The sequence below is a fragment of the Bos grunniens genome, chromosome 27 (genome assembly GCF_055505025.1).
Source record: "Bos grunniens cultivar Pamir isolate PY7600 chromosome 27, Bosgru_T2T1.0, whole genome shotgun sequence".
Lineage (NCBI taxonomy): Eukaryota > Metazoa > Chordata > Mammalia > Artiodactyla > Bovidae > Bos > Bos grunniens.
Genome location: NC_141191.1, coordinates 44,312,080 through 44,339,267, shown reverse-complemented (window position 1 = coordinate 44,339,267; position 27,188 = coordinate 44,312,080). Strand labels below are relative to the sequence as shown.

The 27,188-nt window shown below is 44.0% G+C and overlaps 2 protein-coding genes across 4 annotated transcripts in view; one reads left to right on the top strand and one right to left on the bottom strand.

The window, feature by feature from the left end:
• The first annotated feature begins 2,079 nt into the window (after positions 1-2,079).
• UBE2E2 (ubiquitin conjugating enzyme E2 E2) overlaps positions 2,080-27,188 on the top strand; it is a 405,476-nt gene continuing 380,367 nt past the window's right edge. For all 3 annotated transcript variants that reach the window (XM_086380875.1, XM_086380876.1, XM_086380877.1), the window contains exons 1-3: positions 2,080-2,236; positions 7,576-7,759; positions 18,757-18,807. In XM_086380875.1, coding sequence (XP_086237001.1) covers positions 7,584-7,759; positions 18,757-18,807 — 227 coding nt within the window. In that variant the 5' untranslated portion in view covers positions 2,080-2,236; positions 7,576-7,583. The remainder of the gene's footprint in view (positions 2,237-7,575; positions 7,760-18,756; positions 18,808-27,188) is intronic.
• Positions 19,336-21,087, bottom strand: LOC147343903 (uncharacterized). The gene is made up of 2 exons (XM_086380878.1): positions 20,654-21,087; positions 19,336-19,528 (listed from the first exon to the last, which is right to left on the bottom strand). Exons 1-2 carry the CDS (start codon positions 21,085-21,087, stop codon positions 19,336-19,338), a joined length of 627 nt encoding a protein of 208 aa, XP_086237004.1.

The window sequence follows — 27,188 nt, the reverse complement described above, 5'->3', positions numbered from 1 at the left end:
CCATTTTCTTCTCCAATGCATGAAAGTGGAAAGTGAAAGTGAAGTTGCTCAGTCGTGTCCGACTCTTCACGACCCCATGGACTGCAGCCCACCAGGCTCCTCCGTCCATGGGATTTTCCAGGCAAGAGTGCTGGAGTGGGGTGCCATTGCCTTCTCTAATTAAAAAAAAAAACAAGTACAGATAAATGAAGTCCTGTAGCAACTATCAGTTTCAGCATTTAAGCAGTGAAGCCTTTTCCTTTCTTCAGGTTAGATACTGTCACTGCTGCGTGCCTGGCCCTCTGCTGCCAATGACCAGGACTGAAAAAGGCTTGGATAACTTTCTGTAATAGAAGAGTACTTCATTACAAAATATTCATGGTGAATATACAGAAACCAACAGGAAATACACCTTAGAGTATAGGAAAGAGTAGCTTATTTGGAGAAAACAGAGACCTAAGAAATGGGGATTCTCTCATGTATCCTCACTAGACAACTGCAAAACATACAGGAACACAGTCAATAAAATGAGAACATTAATACACAAGGATTTCATGAGGTAAAATAAGTTATATACCGCATTTCAGACAATCTACGAAATGGCTTATTTAGGTCATATTCTAAATATTAAAAAATACAATGCATTTTGTGTCATCTTTTCCTATTAATATACTGCAGCATTTGAGAGAGATAGATGGCTACATAATTGATGATAAGCCCAGGATATGGTGATTTCTAATCCCCCAATACACATTTTAGAGTTTAAGGGTAATCAGGTTTGTTGATATCCTTGAGTGACACACAGAGTTGGTATACAAGAGCACACCCACGTTTTGGTCCGTGGGGATTCATGGAGACTAGAAGCAATCTTCAGGGAAATTACAAAGTACCTGTCAATTCTTAAAGATGACATTTGATAAAAAGATGTTCCGTTCTAGACCTATGTTCGGGGAACCTCGACTGTCTCCTGTCCTTTGAGTCACCCGCGGGGCTGTCTTCAGGTCTGCTGGGCAGGACATTTTGTCCACATACACTGACAGCTTCAGGGTCTCTATTCACAACATGTTTAGGGGCAGCAATAGCCATCAACCGGAAGAGGACCTGCGGCGAAGGTGGAGGTGGGGGAATTGTGTGGAAGCAGAGTTTGCACAGCAGACATAGGTTTGTGCTTTTCTAACGGTTATTCGGGGGACCTCATGACTCCCCTGGTGGCTCAGATGGTAAAGAATCTGCCTGAAGAGCAGGGGACCTGGGTTCGATCCCCGGGTGGGTAAGATCCCCTGGAGGAGGAAATGGCAACCCAGTCCAGTATTGTTGCCTGGAGAATCCCATGGACAGAGGGGCCTGGGGGGCTACAGTCTGTGGGGTCGCAGAGTCGGACACGACTGAATGACTAACACACACGCCCCGTGTCGTGGGGTCACCCACAGCCCCGCTCCTGTTCCCACAGCCTCCGACTGCCCCCACTCGCACGGCCCCCACAGCCCGGGCCCCAGGGGGCGCGGAGGGCCCTACGCGCCAGAGAGCCGGCCGAGGGGCCCGCCTCAGCCCGGCCGGCCGGCGGGAAGTTTTCCACCCCGGGCGCGAGTGGGCATCGTGCGGCATCCCCACGCCGCAGCCGCCGGGAGGGAGCTCCGAGCCGGGGCGTCGCCAGGGCGGCAGCGGCAGGCGGTGAAGCGCCGCTCCTGCCTCGCCTCAGGGCGAGCCGCACCCGGCAGCGCGTCCCTTTAACGCGCGCGCCCGTCAAGGTGCCCGCGGCCCTCCCGATCGGCCCGGCAGCCTCCCTCCCGCGCCTCGCGGGCCCTGGCTCTCTGTCCCGGGGGGCGCCCCCCGCCCGCCCCCGCCGCCGTCCGCTCGCGGGGCTCGGTTGTCACTTCACTTTCCCTCGGCGCCCCGCGGGCGCGCGCGGCGGAGAGGGGGCGGGGCGGCGCGGGGCTCGCGCTCTCGCGCTCTCTGCCGGGCGCGCGCGGGCACGCTCCCTCGCGGGAGCGCGCAGCGGGGGCGGGGCGGCGCGGGGCGGGGGCGGGGCGGCGCGGCGGGCTGGCGCGGGGCTCGCGGTCTCGCGGTCTCTCCCGGGCGCGCGCGCGGGCACGCTCCCCCGCGGGCGCGCGCGCGGACGGCCGGGCGGCGGCGGCGGCGGCGGCTCACGGAGGCGGGGGCTCCACTTCCAGGACTCAGGGGCGGCGACAGCGCCAGCCGCGGGCAGCAGGCTCTGCAGCCGGAGCTGGAACGGCCGGGCGCGGCGGCGGCGCCGGGGGTGAGTCCGGCGGGCACAGGCGTGGCCGGGCGGTCCGCTGTGCGGGGCGGGGGTGCAGGTTCGGAGACCGGACGGCCCGCGGGGACGCCGATCCCCGGGGCCTCGTCGGCGCCCCTGCCCCCCGCGTCCCCTCAGCGCCCTGTCCCCGGGCTGGGGCTCGATCCCGCGACCGCGCGGACGGCCTCGCTCGGGTGCCGGAAGCCCCGCGCCCCTCCCCCTCCCTCCCCTCCCCCCGGCGCCCCCTCCCCCTTCGGACCTCGCGTCCCAGTCTTTGGCCGCCCGCCGCCCCTTCCCTGTCCAGCGCTCCCGGAACCAAGTCTCCGGGAAAGTGCAGGACGAGCGAGTGTCAAGGGGAAGTGCCGGCCCGGCCGCACGCGGGGTCCCTGCGGACCTGCCCCCCGTCATCGCCGCCGGCGGGGTCCCTGCGGGTCCCCCCACCCCCCGGGCCGGGGGCCGTGCGGCGTCCGCCCTGCGGTGGGCCGTGTGTTGTCCCCGCTTTGTGAAGCCCGCAGTCCGCGGTCCGAGCCCGTTTTCCTCGGCTCGGTCCTCCGCAGCCCAGCTGGCTCGGTTCGAAGCCGGGTTCCACCCCCAGCCTCCCCTCTTTCTCCCCCCCGCCCTGTCTCCTCGCTCCCAGTGTGTTCATCCCCTTGCCCTTTACTATTTCTAATGAAGATAAAGCGGAGCTTCTTGTGGCTTCTCCCCGCCCCCCCCCCGCTCCCCCACGACCGACCAGAAATGTCCAATCCATCTTCTCTTAAGGAAATTAAGGCCGCTTTGCAAGGATCTCTCGTCCTGTGCTCGGTAGCTGTTAGACCCATTTGCATGTTGCCCAGATTCACCGTTTTGCATTGTGTATTCTTGAGCGTCTACGCAAATATTTTTTTATTTAAAAGTGCAAAAGGAAATGCTAGGGTTTACCTTAAGAGTATCTTGCCATCTCGCCTTTCAGAAAAATTTTAAATTCTTCTTAGTTTTTTTTTTCTTTTAATCTCCGATTCTTAAAAAAGTATGTTTCTGAATAGGTGAGGATTCGTTCTGGACCTTGGGAGTCTACAAATTTGTGTTGACTCACTTTGGATGCCCCTTGGCTCTTGAGAGTTCTGTCTGTGGGCTGATGCCAGTGATGGAGGGTTTTCGTATAATATCATACCCCATTATAGAAAGGTGTTCATCGCCACACCATAGCACTTTTTCCCTCAAATCTTGGCTGTTCTCCTATTATTTTCTGCATAAATATCCTTGCAGGTAAGTTAAAAGTAGTATAAATAATTTAATTTTACGTTTTACAAAAGTTTAGAAACGTGGCTGGGAAGGCAAATGGCAAGAAACGGGACAGAATTAAGCGTTTTCCTGTTGGTGAAAGCTCAAAGGAACACTTGCTTCTGCAGTTTTATACTACGAGATGCAGTTCTGAGGCTTATCTGGACGGTAATCTGGATTCACGGAGTGACTATAGTTGTTTCTATGTTATCAATCATATTTATCACCAAATCATCTCATTTCTATGGAACATGTGAGTTTATTTTCATACGTTGCTAATTTCCGGGACTGTAATTTACAATATAGAATACACAGCTAAATACCCTTTTAGATAATTTTTGAGTTGAAGAAAGAACAATATTCAGACTTTTAATGTAACACTTCTTTGAGGAAAGTTCGATTTTACTATCTTATGTTTAGAAAATGAGTATTTGAGTGCAAAGTAAAAATCTTTATCTTTGAAACTATCATGGAAGAGTAGCTCCCTGTTTATAACCCTGGGATTCCAGTTTATCTTCACTCTAGATTAGCTAATTGGATCCAATTAGCTATTTAAGAATTCATCTTAAAAGATAATTTTAAAGTGCTGATTTAAAAGATAACATTCACTTCATGTATTTCTTTTTTATTTTTTTATTTTATGTGTCCTGCAGCTTGCGGAATCTTAGTTCTCTAACTAGGAATTGAACCCATACCCTCTGTACTGGGGACACAGGAGTCCCTTGAAGATAACATTGAGAGAGTTTTAATTCAGGAAATTAAAAAAAAAAGTTGTTTATTTTTGGCTGTGCTCTGCAGGGGCCTCTCCCCAGTTGCCTTGAGCATGGGCTGCTCTGTGCTGGTCTTCTCTGCGGTGGCTTCTCTTTGAGAGGAGCCCCAGCTCTAGGGCGCTCAGGCTTCAGTAGTTGGGGTGCATGAGCATAGTCGCTCTGCAGTATGTGGGATCTTCCAGACCAGGGATTGAACCCATGTCTCCTGCATTGGCAGGCGGATTCTTTACCATTGAGCCACCAGGGAAGCCCAGAAAGTTTTTTTTTTTTTACTCATTTGTACTTTAGAGAGACAAAACACCAGTCTTGCAGCTGATTAAAATGTGTACAGACTGTTTTTTCTTCATAAAAATTAGTTGCCACCTAAGTAGTGCGGTAATTTTTCCCCGCACTGTTTCTGTAATTAGACATTCAAAAACTATTAATAAAACCCACAGAACTTCCCCTTACTCTTAGTATTTGAACAGGATATGAAAACTGTGTTTCTGAAAGCTTCTTTTATAGTGGTTATTTGTGGCCTTAGGTGAATTTATCATCCGTAGGTTGATTTGGATGAAATAAGGCTTCTTAGGTCAAAAGTGGAAATCTTTTTTCCTTACTGTGAAACTGTAGAAATTATACACCTATTTGAGTATTTTAATAGTTTCCTAGTGAGACTAATTTTAGTTTTCTGATACTGTGGGGCAGTTTATGAAATTTGGATTTCAGACTGTGGCTCAGATTATATCATTGAGTAGTCTTCTAAGTAATTATATATGCTCATGGCATTATTAGATATTATGTAATTACACATAAATAAGAATATTAAGACAAATATGTAGCTTTATAACTAATGGAATATACAACTGAAATTCTAGGCATAGTTTGTCAAACTAAAACTGGAGCTTCAGTAAAAAAGAATTTTACTTCATTTTGGTTTTCATGTATTTGTCATCTAATGGATTGCTTCTAGTTTAAGACATAAAAGGATTTCTCACTCGTTTCACATATCTCAAAATATTGCCAGCAGCGTTTTGCTGCATGTGAGGGCCTTTCCCTAAGAATTACTCTCTTTCTTACTCCCATGCACAGCTGTTGTCACAGGCTCTTATGTACATACTTACAAGGGTTTAAACTCATTATTATTTTTTTACTGAAGTAAGCTGAAAAAAAAATCAGCGGTAAATCCAAGGATGAGAATTTTAAGTGAAATAAAAATGAAAATAAGAAAGCAAGAAATATGTCAGGACTGTTCCAGCTGGATGTGGAACATACTGATATAAAATCTTGGGATTCTATTAAGTGACTCCAGTGCTCCAGCTGAGGAGACTGTTGTGCTCCATTTAAAGGGAGGGAAACCCGTTGGGTTTCTCCCACTTCAGAGCTGTCCGGGCAGACCTGTTTTTGTTTGGCGTGAAGAAAGGGAGCTGCTGAGGGTGATGGGGCTGTATCTTGTGATGTCTTATTGAAGGCATTCAGGATTTTCTGCTGGCTCTTCGCCCCCTCTGCTTCCCGCTTCCTCAGTTCTCTTTCGGGTTTGTCTTAACCTTTCTCATTTCAACCACTTCAAGTTCTGTGTTATGAAATCACTTTGATTTAGAGCAAGCTACAGGTGAAATAGAGCGAGCTATAAGTTGAATCTTCAGTGAGGAAGAATTTAATTATTGTCAGCTCGCTCTACATTTGGACCAGTTGTAGTAATCAAACAGTGCTTTATTTGAAGTATCTTTCTTTTACATATTAAGTCTTATTTTTGATTTATCAAATACAGTTTGAAGTCTTAATTTGACTAAGAGTTACATAGTATCTTTTGTCCCCATTTATCTGTGATTCTTAAAGGTGACTTTGTGTTGTTGGTGTCGCTCCTTAAAGGTGGTTCTGTGTTTTGCAGAGGCGCCCCAGAAGGTAGGTGTGCCAGCTCCAGTGGTTCTGCGGGGACAGCAACATGGTGACAGTCTGGGCTTGGGTTTTGTCAGTTTGGTTTTGGATTTGTCAGCAAACTCTAAGCTAGTTGGGTCACAGGGGATGTCCTCATGGTAATAAGACTCAGAAATCGATTATGATAGAATGATCATTGCCAAGAGAGAACTGGAATTTTTTGTGCATTATCTAGATTGTGACAGCTTACCCATGTACCAAGATACCGAGAAGACTGAGCTGGTAATCAGAGTTGCTTGTGGAGCAAAGGGACTTTGAAAGCCTCGAGGTGTATTTCATCCTGGCCGTGGCGGGAAAGACAGGCTCCTTCGGTGTCTCCGTACAGTCTTCATCACCTGTGAAACCTGGTTGCTTGGTGTATCGTGGGATCAGGGCTGGCACCGTCCTACGGCTCAGTTTCTATTTAGAAGCACGGAGGCCTCTGTGTTCTTCTGTTATCACAAAAGTGATATTACTTAAAACAGTTGACTGACTTAGAGGATTTGAACCGTAGCCCAGCCGGAGGATGTATTCCTGTAGTATTGGTGCCAGCGTTTGCCCTGTTCCTCTGATCCTGTGGACGTTTTTACTGACCTCTCTTACAGCACCTAGCAAGTTTTCTTACCCCCGAATCAACTTGCTATCCTAGGACCCAGGAGCCCCGCACAGTGCCCGGTTGGGGAGCACAATTTTTTTTTTTCTGATAACACTTTATTGACATGTAATTCATGTATTACAAAATCCACTCTTTTAAAATGTATAGCTTGGTGGTTTTTGAATGTTTAGAGTTGTACATCACCATTATCTAATTTAAGAACATTTTCATCACCCCTTAAGGAAACTTTGCACCCATTAACTTTGTACCATTCCCATTCTTCCCTCACTCCCAGCCCCTGGCGGTCACTTACTGACTTTTCTGTCTCTGTGTACTTGCCGATTCTGGACGGTTCGAACAAATGGAGTCGTGCAGTTTGCGGCCCTTTGTGCCTGGTGTCTTTCACTGAACATCATGTTTTCAAAGTTCACCCACGATGTAGCTTGCACATGCCGTACTCCATTCCTGTATGTGGCTGGATGGCATTCCATTGCTCGGATAATCCCACATTTGGTTTATCTGTTCGTTGTCAGCTGATGGGTATTTGAGTTGTTTCCTCTTTTTGGGTCTGTGAATAATGTTGCTGTGAACATATTGTGTATATATATTTGTTTTCATTTCTTTTCTCAGTACATTTTGAATGGATGAAGGAACAGTTTTGGCATTTCCCAAAGCTGTTACGTAAAGTGACCAAGTCATTAATTTTATAGTGATTTTTCTTTGGTTCCTGTAAGATTCACTTTCTCTCTGTTCTCAGGCGACCTTTCTGCAGTCCTCCCCCAACTGAGTAAATTATTGTTTTTGACTCTTTAATCCAGGATCTAAAATGTCCACTGAGGCACAAAGAGTTGACGACAGTCCAGGTACTAGTGGAGGAAGCTCCGATGGAGACCAGCGCGAGAGCGTCCAACAGGAACCAGAGAGAGAACAGGTTCAGCCCAAGAAAAAGGAAGGGAAGATATCCAGCAAAACAGCTGCTAAATTGTCTACTAGTGCTAAAAGGTACCTCAGTTATGGTAACTTCTTTGCTTTTAGTATCAATTTATGACCTGAAGTTCTGTCTTTCTCTTGCATTTAATCATTTTTCTGGGATATGGACCATGAAGTTCATGGACTTTTTCTTCTTCAAGATTATATTTCTTTTTCATGATTTTAATTGTATGCAATATGAACTTTCTGGTATTTAAGGTCGGTTAAACAGCATGGCAGAATTATAAACTACATATCCATAGTGTATGCGTATGTATTGTTAGGTGAATATGAATAGGAAAGTGCATGTAAGAGTGTGATAATTTGTTTTACGGTTGCTTGACCATTTATTTTATTGAGCAGCAGAGAATAAAAGTGGGAGTCTGTTGAAATAGTTACTGGATGATTATCTCCACTCACTGTTAGTAAAGTGAGCAATGCGGGAGTTAATAACAATACAATGGGAAAGACCAGAGATCTCTTCAAGAAAATTGGTATCACTTCAAGATACCAAGGGAACATTTCATGCAAAGATGGGCACAATAAAAGACAGAAACAGTATGGACCTAACAGAAGTAGAAGTTATTAAGAAGTGGCAAGAATACACGGAAGAGCTATACAAAAAAGATCTTCAGGACCCAGATAACCACGATGGTGTGATCACTCACCTAGAGCCAGACATCCTGGAGTCCAAAGTCAAGTGGGCCTTAGGAAGCATTACTACGACAAAGCTAGTGGAGGTGATGAAATTCCAGCTGAGCTATTTCAAATCCTAAAAGATGACACCGTAAAAGTGCTGCAGTCAATATGCCAGCAAATTTGGAAACCTCAGCAGTGGCCACAGGTGGAAAAGGTCAGTTTTTATTCCAATCCCAAAGAAAGGCAATGCCAGAGAAGGCTCAAACTACTGCACAATTGCACCATCTCACACTCTAGCAAAGTAATGCTTGAAATTCTCCAAGCCAGGCTTCAACAGTACGTGAAGCCTGAACTTGAGATGCTTAAGCTGGATTTAGAAAAGGCAGAGGAACCAGAGATCAAATTGCCAACATCTGTTGGATTACAGAAAAAGCAAAAGAATTCCAGAAAAACATCTACTTCTGCTTCGTTGACTATGCTAAAGCCTTTGACTGTAGATCACAACAAACTGTGGAAAATTCTTAAAGAGATGGGAATACAGACCTCCTTACCTGCTTCCTGAGAAATCTGTATGCAGGTCAAGAAGCAACAGTTAGAACTGGACATGGAACAACAGACTGGTTCGAAATTGGGAAAGGAGTGTACGTCAAGGCTGTATATTGTCACCCTGCTTATTTAACTTCTATGTAGAGTACCTCATGCAAAATACTGGGCTGGATGAAGCACAAGCTGGAATCAAGATTGCCAGGAGAAATATCAATAACCTCACATCTACAGATGACACCACCTTTATGGCAGAAAGCGAAGAAGAACTGAAGAGCCTCTTGATGAAAGTGAAAGAGAGTGAAAACGCTGGCTTAAAACGTAACATTGAAAAAACTAAGATCATGGCTTCCAATCCCATCACTTCATGGCAAATGGATGGGGAAACAATGGACACAGTGACAGACTTTATTTTTTTGGGCTCCAAAGTCACTGCAGATGGTGATTGCAGCCATAAAATTAAAAGACACTTGCTCCTTGGAAGAAAAGCTATGACCCACCTAGATAGCATATTCAAAAGCAGAGACATTACTTTGCCAGCAAAGGCCCAAGTCAAAGCTATGGTTTTTCCAGTAGTCATGTATGGATGTGAGAGTTGGACCATAAAGAAGACTAAGCACTGAAGAATTGATGCTTTTGAACTATGGTGTTGGAGAAGACTGTTGAGAGTCCCTTGGACTGCAAGGAGATCCAACCAGTCAACCCTAAAGTAAATCAGCCCTGAATATTCATTGGAAGGACTGATGCTGAAGCTCCAATACCTTGGCCACCTGATGGGAGAATAGAATATCTCTTGGTAAATACTTTAAAGGTGAATTGAATCTAGTAGAGTCTTTCCTGGTCCTGTGATACCCCGTCTGAGAATTTTGAGCCTTGTGGACTGTCTGATCATTGAATTACAGCTTCATCCTTTGCTGGTGGTGTGGATGAGGGAACGCATCCCAGAGGTTGTACCCCATGTGGACTGGAGGACCTTGGTTCTCTCTGGTCGAGTTGGTCCACAGGTTGGGAAGACCTTTCTCAGGCCCACTTCGGGCCATGCCTTTCTGGGGAGAGTTGTTAGAGTGACGGTGCGCTGGCCATTCTAAGGGCCTCGGGTAGCCAGTTTCCCTTCCCGGAAGCGTGTGGCCGATGCCCACCCTCTGCTGAAGGAGCCATGAGGAAGTCAGACAGCCTGGGACTTGAACCCCTCCGATGTCTGTACTGGGTGGCAGGAAGGGCTCCGTGTGCTCCTGCCGGCACAGCGCAGGTCCAGGGCCCTCAGCTCACGGGCCCCGCACCTCTGCTGCCCAGTCACAGCAGAGAATGACCGCCTGCAGGGAATGCTGGTGGACTAGGGTAGAACAGAGTGGGGCTGGATAAATAGACATTTAGAGGAAGGAAGGAAGTGAGGTGGGTGTGTGCGGGCAAGAGATACTCAGGTACAGACCGTGGCCTGCTTAACTGAGGGCGTGCCAGGTGGCTCAGACAGTAAAGAATCCGCCTGCAATGTGTGCGACCCGGGTCCAGAAGATCCCCTGGAGGAGGGCGTGGCAGCCCCTGGAGACTCCCATGGACCGAGGAGCGCATGGGGTCGCAAAGAGTGGGACACGGCTGAGCGACTAAGCACACAGCCCCTGAGAGTGAGTGTGCTGTTGGAGAGCAGGGAGGACGGCCCGCTGGTGGGGTGTGCTGGTCTGCCCTGCCCCCGTGTCTGCCTCTCGGGGGTCTCCCCGCCGCCCCCCCGCACCCCCCCCTGCCGTGTCAGGGTGCCACCACGAGCACGGCAGAGCATCCTGCTGGGCGATGGAGCAGAGCCCGCAGTCTGTGTGGAGGTGAGGGAACGGGGACGTGTGTGAAAGCGAGGATTGGATGAGGCTTTTTCAATAAGGGTCATTCTTTACTTCGTTTTCCTACAATGTGTACGAAGTTGAGATTACATATTCAAACCTAGTTTTCCTTTTTCCTGCTGTTTAACTTGGGGATAAAATTTATTTTTGAGTGCGTGTGTGAAGAATCCAGGACAGTGTCTGATGGGCACATAATAGGAATTAGTATGGCATTGGTGAAAGTAAGAAGTGTCTTTTGAGTTGCTTCCTGGCTGAAAAAAAATCCCTCCGTTGGCAAATTTATTCTTGTGAATCTGTGATTTTCAAACTGTGACTGATGACTTTCCTCTAGACAGTTTCTGGGTGGCTTATGGTTGAGTATCTGAGGGGGTTTAGGCATTTACTATTTTTTTGAATATAAAATGCTGTTTCATGGCAGATTTTTAGGTAAAAATCAAAAACCCAGTACTAAAAGCTGAATTCTCTTCCTTTCCTTCTCCCAGTTTAGCTGATAGTGGAAGTTGGTTTTGCCCGTCTCTGCGTTAGATCCTTTTCTTTTGTTGAGCAGGCGTCTCTTTTGGCTACACCGGGCCTTAGTGGTGCATGCGGGGTCTTTGCAGGTAGAGCATGTGGGGTCTAGTTCCCTGACCGGGGCTGGAACCCGGGCTCTCTGCATTGGGAGCATGGAGTCTTAGCCACCCGACCACCAGGGAAGTCCCTCTGCCTAAGTTCTAACAACTGAGGGAAAATATTGGGAATCTTGATGACAGGGACTCAACATGTTTTTAATTCACCTCGTGCCTAGCATAGTATTTATGTACTGGCTGCCTTAGAACCTAGAGTTTGTTGCGAGGCTTGGATCTTCCACAGAGATTAGAATCCTAGTACTAATGTGTTCAGAAGATCAAAGTTGGAGGTAGTTTCACAATAAAATTCTAATTTATTATTATTGATAATTGATTTTTATGCAGATGAGACATCTTTTCCAAGTAGTGTCATTTTGTGGGAGAGTTAAATCAGCAGTGCAGAGCTTGCACTGTAGAGGCAGAATCCGGGCTAGAGTCTGGGTCCTGGCGCTTAGTTGCTCTGTGATTAGATACATAGTTTAACATTTCCAAGCCTCATCTTTCTCATCTGTAAAATGGAGACAGCAGTAGCCCGTCTTCACAGGGCCAGTGTGAGGGTGGAAAGTGATAAAACTTATTTGGCACACAGAAGGGTTTCATACACTGATGCTGCTGTTCTTAGCCTTTGTGCCAGTTCAAGCCTCCAGCAGTATTTTACTAAGTCCATGTGATAAATTTAGGAAAATGAAGTTTGTGTTAATGCTATGAGGACTTAGTGCTTTTTGTTAAAATAGTAACAGATGCTGTCATTATATATACATTTTATAGTAACTCAAGAAAAGTACTTTGCATATAGGTGTTCAGTTGCATAAAATATGCTGTAATTGTATAATTAATCATTAGGTATAGAAATGTGTTTTCTTGAAAAAAAAAATCTCAGTTTTCAGGTGTTACAGAAAAGTAACATTGGATACAGAAAATATTAAATTGGAATTTTATTTAAACAATAGTATAAATTAATTTCTGTCTGTTTCAGAGTTAAGAGGGAGATTACAGTTACTTCTTGATGCATTTTTGCTCTTCCATGGCATGAAATTATTTCTTAAAAAATCAGAATGCTTTTTAGCATGGTCTGTTCTCTTCATAATTTTATGTGATTTTATTGGATACAATGTAACATTGTCCTAGAAATGATATTTGGTTTTAGACTCTAAATTGTTGTTAGGCTGGAAGGTTGATTTCAGTGTATTTCACTGTGAAATTTTATTATAATACATGGGCCAATCTGTTTCTTTTCCACATGAGAATGAAGTACTCTTTATAGATTATCTTTTGTAATTTTTGTATTTTATTGATTCTGAATGTTCATTTAAAATTTTCAATGTTCCTGAAATCAGGATGCAGCTTACTGTTGATGTGCAGAATCATTAATTTAGGTTGTCTTAAAAATTGAGCAGTTTTTTTGAATCACAGATGAATAGTATGTATCACCACTCAGAATTAAGCTCTGGATTTATTACTTGCAGTGGCTCTGTGTTTTCTAAGTTAATTCAGAGATTGCTTTGAGATTTAAGAAATTTTAGTAACTAGTTGCATGATGTTTTGAGAATGAGTTCATTTTGGAAGGTTTTGAGGAATGCAGACCATAGGGGAATACAGAAAGTCATCTAAGTGGATGAAGTTTTTTTTCTAAATAACTGTTAAGAAAATACCTTTGTGAATCCCCAAGTCCATATATTCATGTTCTCCTTGGCCCTGAGTGAGTTACTGAGTTTTCTTGAAACTCAAATATGTGTTTGTGTTTGAAACATCTTGGTATATGTACAGCTTCATTTTTCTGAACCATTAATCCAGTATGTTGGCATTAAAACGAGTGCTTCATGTCTTCTCCACTTTGGTTCAGTTTTGGTGCCGTGGTCTTCAGTTCAGTCTGAATGAGTCATCATTATCTCCCCTTCCCTGCCCCCCACTCCTCTTTCTTTTTAGCAGATGACAGTCACATGTAACACTCCTACCGTTCCTGGAACATTTAAGGTTTTAGGTGAAGTTGAACAAACTGAAATTTAGTTTGCATTTTGCTTCTGACTTGTTTCAGTACCCATGTGCAGTTGCTGACTTATGTATCATGATAACCAAGGAAGTGGCACTGCTGGGCAGAAATTGGAGATATAGACAGTTGTCTAGTGCATTTGTGTCTAAAGAAATAATTTTGTCTTAAAAATTCTCATACGAGAGAGGAGAGGTTGTTTTGTTTGTTTGACTTAGCAAGATAAGTGCTTGTCTTTTCACCTGAACAGCGCGCAGTTACTAGCCTGAGTTTCCTAAATGGGAACTGATAAAATGGTAGTTCTTAAAGAATTCTGTGAGATTTATTTAATTCACTTTTAATAGCCTAAGATCATCATGTAAAAGTGCACTGTAAGTGTGAATTACTGATACTTTTTCATTTTTCCTCACCCTAAGGGACAGTGCCCGAAATAGCTGCCTTCCTTATTACCCCACATGTCAAGGCGGAGAAACTTAATACATACCATGATCACAACTTTTGAGATAGAATTGAATTGCTGTCATTGAAAACAGCAGGACATCTTGCAGCCGTTTAAATAGCAATTCTTAGTATAATCTTTTCTGTCAAGAGAAATACAGCCATTCTTTGGTAGCAGTGGCTCAAAATATATTGTAACGCACTGACTCACTGCTCAAAATTGTCAGGTTTATCAGTAAATTGCTTTTTGTATTGAATAATTAGATTTAGAATGATAGACATCTGGAGGGGTTTCAAGTTCCATTATAGAATTCTGCGACAAAATTATGACATCAGTTTTTTAAACCAAAAGGGACAGTATAAGCATATAGCAAGATGAATTATTTGAAAATCCCTAGGAAGTTCTTTTACATTAAAATTGTTTTCTTTGACACTTTAAGCATGCTCTTTTGGTTCTCTGAGTTTAAAAACAAAAGTATGTGTTTGTACATACACACACACACACTCATTTGGATATACACATCTGAATCACTTTTCTGTATACTTGAAACTAGCACAATATTGTAAATCAACTATGCTTAAATAAAAAAATTTTTGTAAAAGTTTTTCATGTTTCTGGTAACAGTACAGAGACATTCTTATTACAAAGCAACAGTTTTCTGTTCAAATACTTTCCCTGTCACAATTCCTTTTAGCTGACTATGGCTTCACCTTAAGTAATATACCTACTTTTTGAATTGTTAAATAATACCTTTTGTCTCCTTGCTGTGAACTTTTAGGATGTTCAGCAGCTTGTTCACCTGCTTTCTTGTCCCTCCTCCCAGTTAATGACACTCATACTTTTAAAAAAGTATTGGAGGGATGGGGTGGGAGGGAGGTGGGGGGGCAGTTCAGAATGGGGGACACATGTGCACCCATGGCTGATTCATGTCAATATATGGCAAAAGCCACTACAATATTGTAAAGTAACTAGCCTCCAATTAAAATAAATAATTAAGAAAAAAGAGTATTGGTTGTCTTTCTAAATGAAATCGTATATTTAAGCCACTGTTGCTCATTCCTTCGCATTTCAGCAGTACTCGTTGGTTCCCGACTTTGTAAAATGGGGATATTAGTGCCTTTGTTCTTCCTTCTGTCTACTCACCCCCACCATCCACTTTTAGTTGGTTTCTATTAGCTACACTTGACTTTACATCTTCATGGTTAGTAGTAGTTCCATTTTACAGTGTGTAACTACAACCTCTTACCTGTGCTTTATCTATAATAAAAGGCCAATAAACTCTGTAGGTTTACCTGTTTCGTGCTAGGCCAGCCGGGGTGTTAGGATCAGATTTCCTATCCGTCCAGTCTTAGGATCTCTTAGCAATCAATGCAAAGAAACAGAGGAAGACAATAGAATGGCAAAGATGAGAGATCTCTGCAAGAAAATTAGAGATACCAAGGGAACACTTCATGCACAGATGGGCACAATAAAGGACAGAAATGGTATGGACCTAACAGAAGCAGAAGATATTAAGAAGAGATGGCAAGAATGCATAGAAGAACTGTACAAAAAAGATCTTCACGGCCCAGATAATCACGATGGTGTCATCACTCACCTAGAGCCAGACATCCTGGAATGTGAAGTCAAATGGGCCTTAGAAAGCATGACTATGAACAAAGCTAGTGGAGGTGATGGAATTCCAGTGGAGCTGTTTCAAATCCTGAAAGATGATGCTGTGAAAGTGCTGCACTCAATATGCCAGCAAATTTGGAAAACTCAGCAGTGGCCACAGGACTGGAAAAGGTCAGTTTTCATTCCAATCCCAAAGAAAGACAATGTCAAAGAATGCTCAAACTACCATACAATTGCACTCATCTCACACGCTGGTAAAGTAATGCTCAAAATTCTCCAAGCCAGGCTTCAGCAATACATGAACCATGAACTTTCACATGTTCAAGCAGGATTTAGAAAAGGCAGAGGAACCAGACATCAAATTGCCAAGATCCACTGGATCACAGAAAAAGCAAGAGAGTTCCAGAAAAACATCTATTTCTGCTTTATTGACTATGCCAAAGCCTTTGACTTTGTGGATCACAACAAACTATGCAAATTCTGAAAGAGATGGGAATACCGACCACCTGACGGCCTCTTGAGAAATCTGTATGCAGGTCAGGAAGCAACAGTTAGAACTGGACATGGAACAACAGACTGGTTCCAAATAGGAAAAGGAGTACGTCAAGGCTGTATATTGTCACCCTGCTTATTTAACTTATATGCAGAGTACATCATGAGAAACGCTGGGCTGGATGAAGCACAAGCTGGAATCAAGATTGCTGGGAGAAATATCAATAACCTCAGATATGCAGATGACACCACCCTTACGGCAGAAAGTGAAGAGGAACTAAAAAGCCTCTTGAAAGTGAAAGTGGAGAGTGAAAAAGTTGGCTTAAAACTCAACATACAGGAAACTAAGATCATGGCATCTGGTTCCATTACTTCATGGCAAATACATGGGGAAACAGTGGCTGACTTTATTTTTTTGGCCTCCAAAATCACTGCAGATGGTGACTACAGCCATGAAATTAAAAGATGCTTGTTCCTTGGAAGAAAAGCTATTACCAACCTAGACAGCTTATTGAAAAACAGAGACGTTACTTTGCTGACAAAGGTCCGTCTAGTCAAAGCTATGGTTTTTCTAGTAGTCACGTATGGATGTGAGAGTTGGACTATAAAAAAAACTTACTGCTGAAGAATTGATGCTTTTGAACTGTGGTGTTGGAGAAGAATCTTGAGAGTGCCTTGGAGAGTAAGGAGATCAAACCAGTCCATCCTAAAGGAAATCAGTCCTGAATAGTCATTGGAAGGACTGATGTGGAAGCTGAAACTCCAATCCTTTGGCCACCTGCTGTGAAGAACTGACTCATTGGAAAAGACCCTGATGATGTGAAAGATTGAGGGGAGGAGGAGAAGGGGACGACAGAGGATGAGATGGTTGGATGGCATCACCAACTTGATGGACATGAGTTTGAGCAAGCTCTGGGAGTTGGTGATGGATAGGGAAGCCTGGCGTGCTACAGTCCATGGGGTCCAAAGAGTCGGACATGACTGAGCAACTGAACTAGTATCTTAATGCTACACAGTGAATCATAGCATTTAGGCAAATACCTCCTTTTTATCCCAAGCAAGTATCTGTTACTTGATTAAAAGTATTTTCTGTTTTAGTTTTGTCCCTGTTCGCTCTGTGATTTTCTTACTGAGTTGTTTCTCTTGTGGGACTTCTGTTTTCCTCGCGAGAGTAGCATATCTTTATTATACCCTTATATGCTCTATGCCCTCTGGACCATCTCAACCTGGTATATGGTTTGATTTATACCATGCACTTTGTCTTCCAAATTCAGTGAAGTTTCTCCACCAGTGGTGTCCACTCCCGTTCTTTGTCTTTTACTCCTCGTCGCGCTTTCTGTATCTGTGCCCCCGCCGTCACCCTGGGGTGCTGAAGGAGTGGAGGTGAATGTGTGTGCTCTCAGTTTGCTGCCTTTAACCTGGACTTAACCTGTTTTGCTTTAAAGTGCCTGTTCTATTTATACTTTTGTGTGAAATCCACAGAGGGTGTTCTGTATCAGATATTTGAGACTTCTCTTATTTAGTTCTGTGCCGTATGTACTTTAAGTGCACATGAACACACTGTAGAATCTCCGAAGTCTCAGTGGGACAGCGGAATTAATAGGTTTTTTATTTTTGGCATTAGATTTGTTAGTCTTGGTCTATGTATCGATGTGAGAATTGGAGGGTAAAGAAGGCTGAACGCCGAAGAGTTGATGCTTTTTGAACTGTGGTGCTGGTGAAAACTCTGGAGAGTCCCTTGGACTACAAGAAGATCAAACCAGTCAATCATAAAGGAAAGCAATCCTGAATATTCACTGGAAGGACTGGTGCTGAAGCTCCAATACTTTGCCCACCTGCTGCAAAGAACCCACTCATTGGAAAAGACCCCGATGCTGGGAAAGATTGAAGGTGGGAGGAGAAGGGGACGACAGAGGATGAGATAGTTGGCTGGCATCACCGACTCGATGGACATGAGTTTGAGCACACTCCGGGAGACTGAGAAGGACAGGGAGGCCTGGCGTGCTGCCGTCCATGCAGTCGAAAAGAGTCCAATAGGACTTAACCAGTGAACAACAAACAACAACTATTTCCTAACATCTTGCCCACCTTGAGTCACACGACTTAGAAAAGCGATAGTTATATCTGTACCAGAAATTTCATTCGGGGAAGGGTACTGGAGTGTGTTGCCATTTCTTTCTCCAGGGGATTGTCCTAGCCCAGAATCAAATCCACGTCTCCTGCGTTGGCAGGTGGATTCTTTACCACTGAGTCACCAGGGAAGCTCATATAGGTGGTTAGGTGAAGTAAAAAATAAAAGATGAAAATAACACATGAGGGTAAAAACAGGTTTTTAAAATAAAAATTCTTTTATTTCCTCTTTGCAGAAAGCGTATGCTTAGTGTTAGCAGTGGTTTGAGTTTCCCTGGAAGCCCAGCTGGTATAGAATCCGCCTGAAATGCAAAAGACCCTGGTTCCATTCCTGGGTTGAGAAGATCCCCTGGAGAAGGGCATGGCCACCCACTCCAGTATTCTTGCCTGGAGAATCCCATGGACAGAGGAACCTGTTGGGCTATAGTGTGTGGGGTTGCAAAGAGTTAGACATGACTGAACAACTCAGCACAGCACAGCACAACAGTGGCTTAAAGTTTTGATTTAAGTCATGCTGTTGGTTAGAGATGGAGGCACAGATAGTGGCTGGTCTCCTAACTCTTTGTAGATGCATTGTGGAAACCAGCAGAAATCGCTACTTTGTTGGTCCTGTGTATGATGATTTATACAATGGTAGTATTTCAAATTAAAAGCACACAAATAGTAAAAATTAGTGTAAAAGTGTAAAATTTAATGGAATATTAAAAGAGTAGAGACATTTTAATGTAACTTTCTTTGTCTTTATTTTCAAGAATTCAGAAGGAACTTGCAGAAATTACATTGGACCCACCTCCCAACTGTAGGTAAGTACTTAATGGATTTTTATTTATTTGTATCTTTTGCAGAAGGTGTAACTGAACTGTTGGTCTGATGTGTCAACTGAAAACATGGTTGCGTTTTGGACTTAAGTGACTATGAAGACAGTGGTTGTGGTGGTCTCCACGCAGAATGGAATCTTCACGAGTCTGTTTGTCGTGGTAGATGGAGTTGCCAAAAAAAGAGTAATGCAATAACAGTAAGATAATGGAATTACAGGGTAACACATACAGTGATCTTTTGGTGGAAGAGGTGTTGGAGTTTTAACCGATTTCTTTCATGATAGAGTAATACTGTGGCTAAAATATTTGCTGTTTGATAATTTATTCAGTTGTTATCTTGCTGAAAATTGATTTTAGAAGTGCTGGAACATTAAACAGTGTTTCTTCATGGTTTACGTTATTTCTTATAGTCCTGGGTTGTGGTGATTGGAGGCAGTGAGGTTAAGTTTAAAACACTCTCTCCATTATGACCACATACCCTCAATTTTCTAGTTGGAGTTTACTGATGGGAAGTTAAAGTGCTTGCTTGGAGTTGATTAATGATGTACACAGAGAAGGAGGGAAGTTAGCTTCTGCTGTATCTCGGATCTGGCACAGTAGTTGGAAGATGGCTGTTTGACTACTTGAAGACATTTGTTTGTATTCTGATGTCAGTTCAGTGTTGGAACCAAGCCAGTGCGGAGTTTTGTAGTTAAAGTTGGTAGCGCTGTGCGTCAGAGGTGAGAGGACGAGCTTCAATACTGAGTACATTGTTGGTATGATTTCTGATTTTACTGAACTTATTTTAATATGAAAGCAAAGTAACAGCTCTGGGTATTAATGGAAGTGAAAAATTTGTAGGTGGCTATATGGCTAATTGACAGCCGTTTTTGTGTAGGAAAAATTCTAGTAAGACTTAATGTTTGTAGTGAATTTATTATAGTTCTTTACTTGAGAGTCACATAGAGTATATAAACTTGTAGTAATAATGATCAAAGAATATTTCACTCAACCAGAACAAATAATTCTTGGTTAGGAAAAGCTGTTGAGTAGTCAGGTGTTTTTGTCACAATTAGGCTGTTACATCAGAGCTGTTTCAGATGTCACATTTTGTTTAAGCTTTGGTGGCCAGTTCGTGTAAATGGATTGATTTGTGGAAAAAATTCAGTTTGAATTAAACTTAAAAGTCTCTTGTTTCGTAGGGTAGTATTTGTTTTAATGTTTGAATCTTAAAAAAAAAATAGTGTTTTACCACGTATTTCTGTTACCTTTTTACAAACAACTGAAATGGTAAATATGTGAACTTAGTTTATACACTTGCTTAAACTCTGAAAACAGATTATTGGCAAAATAAACTAATTGCTTTGTTTTAATGAGCTTGTTTAGGGCTCATTTTTGATGAATGTAATCCACGTATAATATGCAATGATTAGAGTTTGCAGTTTTGCTATCAGATATATTATTTCCTGGTGCATTACTCTAATTTAGCTTTGACTTGTTACAGATAATAATTTAACTTAGATTAAACCAATATATTATAAATGTGCATGGAAACTGAAAATTCTGAGGAAAAAAATTACATAATGGTTATTCCTTAACTAAAATGGTTAGATCATAGTTTAGCCTAAAAAAGAAACACTTAACTATGGAAATTTGGGGCTTTAGTTTTTCATTGAGCCTTAGTTAAAGTGTACTGGTTGTGCAAGCAAAATATTTGTAATAGTTTTTCATTAAAAAAATGTTGATGTCACATATAATTAGCCCCTCAGTTTCAAGAAAGAAACCTACTCAGTTGTATCCCCCCCCCCCCCGTTTTATTGAGATACTGACATATAACATTGTAGAAAGATACCTTGTTTGGTGGATTTGCTGGCTTATGGAAACTTTCAGTGAAATCCTTTTATCCATGTGAAGACTGGATAGCTCAGATTGCTTCAGAACAAGGACTACCAGTGCAGCTTCTTTGATTGATCCCCAGATAGCTGATGGACTGATCAGGCAGAGACGAAGGTCGTGCCCCTCTTCATGTTTGTGGCTTCCCTGTGGCAGAGGGTCCTCTGTGCTGGGCTGCCTGGAAGTGGGGGATCCTGCCGCCCCCTGCGGGCCCTTCTCCTCACGCTCACGGCCCTGCGAGCGAGCCCTGCCCCTTACGTCGACGCTCCCTTCGGGCTCTACCCCGCACGTCCACGGCCATGCAGGCCCTGCCCCATACGTCGACGCTCCCTGCGGGCCTTGCCCCTCACGTCGACGCTCCCTGTGGGCCCCACCCCTCACTTTGATGGCCATGCGGGCCCCGCCCCTCACGTAGACGCTCCCTGCTGGCCCTGTCCCACACGTCCAGGGCCATGCGAGCCCCGCCCCTCAAGTCCACGGCCATGCGTGCCCCGCCCCTCACGTCGACGCCCCCTGAGGGCCCCGCCCCCTCACGTGGACACTCCCTGCCCTGCCCCTCACTTAGAGGGCCATATGAGCCCTGCCCCTGACGTCCACGCACCCTGTAGGCCCCGCCCCTCACGTCTATGGCCATGCGGGCCTAGCCCTTCACATAGACGGCCGTGCGGGCCCTGCCCCTCACGTCGAGGGCCATGCGAGTCCCGCCCCTGACGTCCACGCACCCTGCGGGCCCCGCCCCTCATGTTCACGGCCATGCAGGCCCCGCCCTTCACATCGACGGCCATCCGTGGCCATGTGCTTGCTCCTATGAGGATTACCGTGGTCTTTGGATTTTTTTGATTGTGGTTTACAGTAAATCTGCTCACCTATATTTTAGTGACAATGCAGTAACTATCTTCAGAAAGAGAAGTTAGAACATAATTTGGTTTATTTTTGGCACAAACTTAACGTCAACAGTACTTCTGTAGTTGATTTTTTTAAAGTCCTGTGCTGCCTTCCTGTGTGTATGAATGACTAATGAGTTTATAGAAGTGTGGTGAACCGAACCCATCTGCCGGAGAGAGTCAGAGTCCCGCCCACCTCGTCTGCGAGTGTCCTTTCCCAGGACACCTGCCTCTCGCAGCCCTGCCCTTTGGGGGCTTGGGCGGGCCAGCTCCTTTGCCACGGATGGAGAGTGTGTGCAGGCGCCTCTGGCTCAGGTGGTCAGAGCGGAGAAGGGTGTGACCTCCGCGGGGTCTCGGTGAGGGTGCGTGTGTACCGCGTTCCACTGGACTGTGCTTTAGTCTTCTTTTCTCAAACTGAGGCGGTAATGCAGCCCCGTTCTGTGGTTGTGTCGGGTTAGAGATGAGACCTCGGAACTTCAGTGCATCTCTTGTGATGTCCGCTAAGCGACTCTGGGGTTCCTAGTACAGGAACCAGCATGTGTTTGTTTTCTGCGGTAGTATTGTCCTAGGTCTTCTTTCCCCCTGCACAGGTTTTCAACAGACTTAAGTCTTTTAAGAGTCTGCACAAAATATTTTGATGATCAGTTATTTCTTTGTATACAAAATACCTGCCTATACAGTTTTTGGGTTTCTTTTCACTTTTTTTTGGTCATTGTTTTTGAGGTAAAAGTGCAGTAATATGTTTTTTTTTTTTTTTTTTTTAGGCTGGATTAAGTTAATTGTTTTATAACAGAATTAATGTTTAAAACCAAAACTTTATGATTTATCTAAGAAAAAAGTTTCTGTTCACAAAACTGTAGGGTCTGTAGGATCATAGGCATAGGAAAGTGTACATAATCTGGGCGAAATCTGGTTATATACTTAAGAGTATTGTCTGTAAATGGTAGAGGTGCTTTGCTCAGTCTCAGTTTGTGCGATGAGAACATAACTGGCCCGCGGAATTTGAAGGGCTCTCTCCGAGGCCTCTGCAGGTGCCCACGTGTTGGCCCCACCCTGAGTTGGGGGTGCTGGCTGGCGGCTGCAGTTGCTCACTGCCTCAGTGGCCTGCACACCAGCTTAGCCTGTAGATGACTGTGCCGTGACTTTGAGGATTCCGCACAGTCGTCAAAAATGCAGACCCAAAGTCTGTAAATGTGCTGGTGTGTTCATTTCTAATTCCTCAATGCTAGTCGGAGACTGGCAGCTAGCTAGAAAAATTTCTGAATTAAAATAAAAGTTTGTGTCATCCTGAGGATAACCTGTGTCTCTGTATTGCACAGAAGCTAGATTCAAATTCCGTTATGATTGGATACTGCCCAAATTTATATTAGCTTTATAAGCATGGAAATGACAGAGATCTTTGCTACTTTTTAAAAATAGAGACTGTGGTAAAATGATTCACTTGGATTTTGGTTTTTGATTTACTATTTGAGCAAATAAAAGGAGAAAATACTTAAGAGGATGTATTTCAGTTATATTAGCAGTTTTTACTTTTATTGCTGTTTCAATTATCTACTCATTGAACACAGGCTCTGCTTTATTTTTAATTGTAACAGCTTTATTGAGATGTAATTTGAAGTATAAATTTCAGTGAATTTTAGTGTATTCACTGCTTTATATCTGTCACAATCAATTTTGCATTCAGATCACCCCAAAAGATACACCATACCTTTTAGCAATCATTCCTTTCCCATTTCCTCCCAATTCACCACCACCCAGCCCTCGGCAACCATCGGTCTTCTTCTGTCTCTATAAATTCGCCTTTGGGACATTTTGTACAAATGGAATCATATAATATGTGGTCTTCTGCGACTGGCTTCTTTCATGAAGCACAGTGTTTGCAAGAGTCATCCATGTTGTAGCACTCATCAGCACTTTACTTCTGACTCTGAATAATATTCCATTGTGGGGCTATATTACATCCTATGTATCTGTCCATCAGTTGATGGAAGTTTGCATTGTTTCCACTTTGTGGTTATTGTGAATAATGCTGCTGTGAACATTTGTGTACAAGGTTTTGTGTGGACATTTGTTTTCATTTCTCTTGGGTGTAGCTAGACCTAGGAGTGGAATTGCTGGGTCAGGCACTAACTGTGTTTCACCTTTCGGGGAACTGCCGGAACATTCCAGGGTGGCTGCACTGTTTTACCTTCCCAACAGCAGAGTATCAGAGTTCCGGTTTCTCCACAGCCTTAGCAACTGCTACCGTGTCTTTTAATGACAGCCCTCCTTGTCAGTGTGAAGTGCTGCGTCACTGTGGTCTGGATATTTGTTACCCTGTTGAATAACGATCTTGATGACTATCTTTTCATATACTTTTTGGACATTTTTGTGTCTTGTTTAGAGAAATGTCTATTCAAATTCTTTGACAATTTTTAAGTTGCTTTGTCTTTTTTGTTGTTGAGGTGTAAGTACTGTTTATTTATTTTGACTACAAGTCCCATATCAGATATATGGTTTGCAAATATTTTCTTTCATTCTGTGGATAGTCTTCTTGCCTGGAGAATCCCTTGGACAGAGGAGCCTGGCGGGCTGCAGTCCATGGGTCGCAAAGAGTCAGACATGACTGAAGCAACTGAGCATGTGTGCACACTGCGTCCTTTCTTGCACTCTCTGCACGTGGAAGAGGAGGCCTGGCAATGATTCAGAACCATCCGCAGGAGAAGGGGCCCTGGTGCCCGAGCCCGTCTCTGCCTTGCTTCCCCTCCCGCACCCCACTGCTCTCAGGTCTCCTGACGTTATGACTCCTTTATCTGACTTACCCAGTTGGCTGAGAGTTCTTTCTTTAGTCTCTGGACTTCACATGTTTGCAGTCACTTGATGTTCTGTGGCCCCTTGAGGGAACGGATATACTTGCTGTGCTCGGAAGCTGGCGTCCGTGGACGCTCCAGTGTTGGCGGTGGTGTTGCGAGGTCTGTAGTCCCAGCGTTGCCTCAGTTAATCTTCCTGAGTCTGCAGGAGGGAGGCTCTGGTTTTAGGTAGGATTTCACAGGTGGGAAGACAGACTCAGACAGGTTAGCTCACTTGTTCAAGGTTATACAGCGGTGCAGTGCAGAACGCAGATTTCAGGCTCCAGAGCCCAGGTGATTTGAGCCTTTGCTGTGCTGACTTCCTTTTGCAGAACAGACACAGGAGAGTTGTCTAGAACAGCACTGACCCACAGAACTTTCTGTTAGGATGAAAGTGGTCTGTATCTGGCATCCAGCGCAGTAGCTATTTAGCACTTGAACGATAGCTAATCTGAGTAATTTATAATTTTACTAAAATTTAATTCAAATTTAGGAGACCACAGATGACTAGGAACTACTGTGTCACATAGTACAGACTTAGAAACATGAACATGTCTCACGCTCACATTTATGCTTCACTTAATGCTAGGTGAGACTAAACGAGCAGGTCATTTTGAGTTTGTTAAAGGGTACTTACAGTTATGCGTTTGTCTTTCCCCACCCTTCCTACCAACCACCATTATTTTCTAAGAGCCAGCGACCCTTAATGAATTTTTTAGAGCATCACACAAAATGCCCTTAATTAAGTAAAAGACCCATATAAATATTAGTATTATATAGTATGGTTAAAATGTTTTTATTTTTTTTTAACAAAGTGAAAGTGACATCGAAAGCATTGTTTTTAGGTGGACTCATAGGATTTTGAAACAGGAAAGCGTATGGTCTGGCGTCCCTCCAACCAGAGAGAAGTCAGCACTCTGATGAGGACACAGTTTCATGACAGAGCCCGGTCCAGCATTCAGTTCTGATAGTCGATGTGTTGCTGATTTCACTGACAGAATGGATATGTTTTATACACTTAGAAAATGTAGATACCATTAATGTAAACAAGGAAAATTGGAAGTCTTATCTGCGATCAGAAAGGACATTGGAAGGGAACTGGAGTTACCTCGGCTGGGGGAGTGAGGGGCACCGTAGCTGTGTTTAACTGTTTTCAGAGCCAGAAAACGGAAGAGAGACTCGCCTCCCTCCATGGGGTTTCAGGGTGTGGAATTAGTGCTGCTGTGTTAAATCAGAAGGAAACCGCTTCCTTCATGATACAAAGTCTTCATCTTCGTCCGGAGCCGTCCAGAGAGATGATGGGCAGCTCGGGAGGTAGGTAGTGTGTGCCTCTGGAGGAATTAAAAATGAGTCCGTCTGCTTATTTCAGAGGCGTTTTCAGGTCTCAGATGCAAGGCAGCACTGGGACGTGTTTCCAGCCACTGGACTCGGCTTCATCTCCCTCATCCGTGGATCGCGAGTCGGTTTCTCCCTCTCCTTTGCCTTCTTGGAGCCTGTGGTTCATAATTTGTATAGTTTATTGGCCTGGCTGTTTTATTTAAAACAGCTAATTTGTTATACGTTCTATATATGAGTTAGTAAGTGAGGCTTTTATTTCTTTGTCTATTTATAACTTTCAAATATATAAGAAAAGGATGATACATGAAGAATATTTGTGTAGCAGACCTATTCCATTCTTAATTACATGCATTAATGGGAAATTAATAATTTCCTATGTCATCTAAGGTGAAAATACAGCATTTAAGAACCATGGCATATGGATTATAGATAGTATTGGAATAATGTATAAAATGTTTTAAGTAATAAATTCAGGGTAGCCTCCCCCAAAATGTAAATGTGGGTGTGGTGACTGTCTAAACAAGTGGTAGCTGTCTCATTGATTCTTTCTCCTTTTTCACATTACAAGCCAGATGTGTCTAAAGCAAGGAAAGATCGTTGAACAGTTCTTCCTGTTTTTGTGCTCGCCAGAGGTGTGGGTCTGTGGACTGGTGACTGATGGAGAAGTAGAGCTGTGCGTGGTTCTGATGTGATCGTTCTCCGTACTGGGAATATTCTGTTACTCTCCTGTTTGCCATCTTTTTAGGAAGTAGGGGTTTGCCTGGAGACATGACCACATTTCGTATAGCTCTGTAATCAGTCGGCTGGGGACCCCTGACAGTGGATTCTGGAGACGGTAAACTTAGGTTGAGCAGATCTCTACTCTTCTGTGTGGAAGGTAGTCAGATGGATGTTCAGTTGGACACACAGATGGAAATGCACCCAGTGACCTTCCGATCCTCCGTGGTCAGACCCCATGAGCTGGGAGGTCCAGCTGGGGAGTTTTGACTAGTCTACAAGGCAGAGATTGAATTTGAGTCAGCACGCTTGTCCAGGTAGGAGATCGGGCAGGCTTACATGGATGTTTGTGTGCTTGCAACATTCACTTCATAAGGTGGGCAGAGTCAGGGACTGGCGTATTGATTGATGCCCTGTGGTCTGCTGGAGGCTTGGGAAAGAGGGGGTCTCCTCACACCCTGATCCCTGCAGCTTCGGATAAGTGCTTATTGAGATGAGGAGGAGAGAGCAGACATGCACACTGCTGTGTTGTTAAAGAGTAAGAATTTGTCACAGGGATAAGAATAACCTTCATGTTTGATAAAGCACCCGGCCAGAGATTAATAGGCAAGCCTTTGAATAGGCTCCGAATGGTATCGGTGCCTGAGAAACAGCAAAATAAAATTATGTTCTTGAATAAGAGTGTGTAAGGTGCTATTGTATTCCAAAAATAGCTATTATTAGGTTA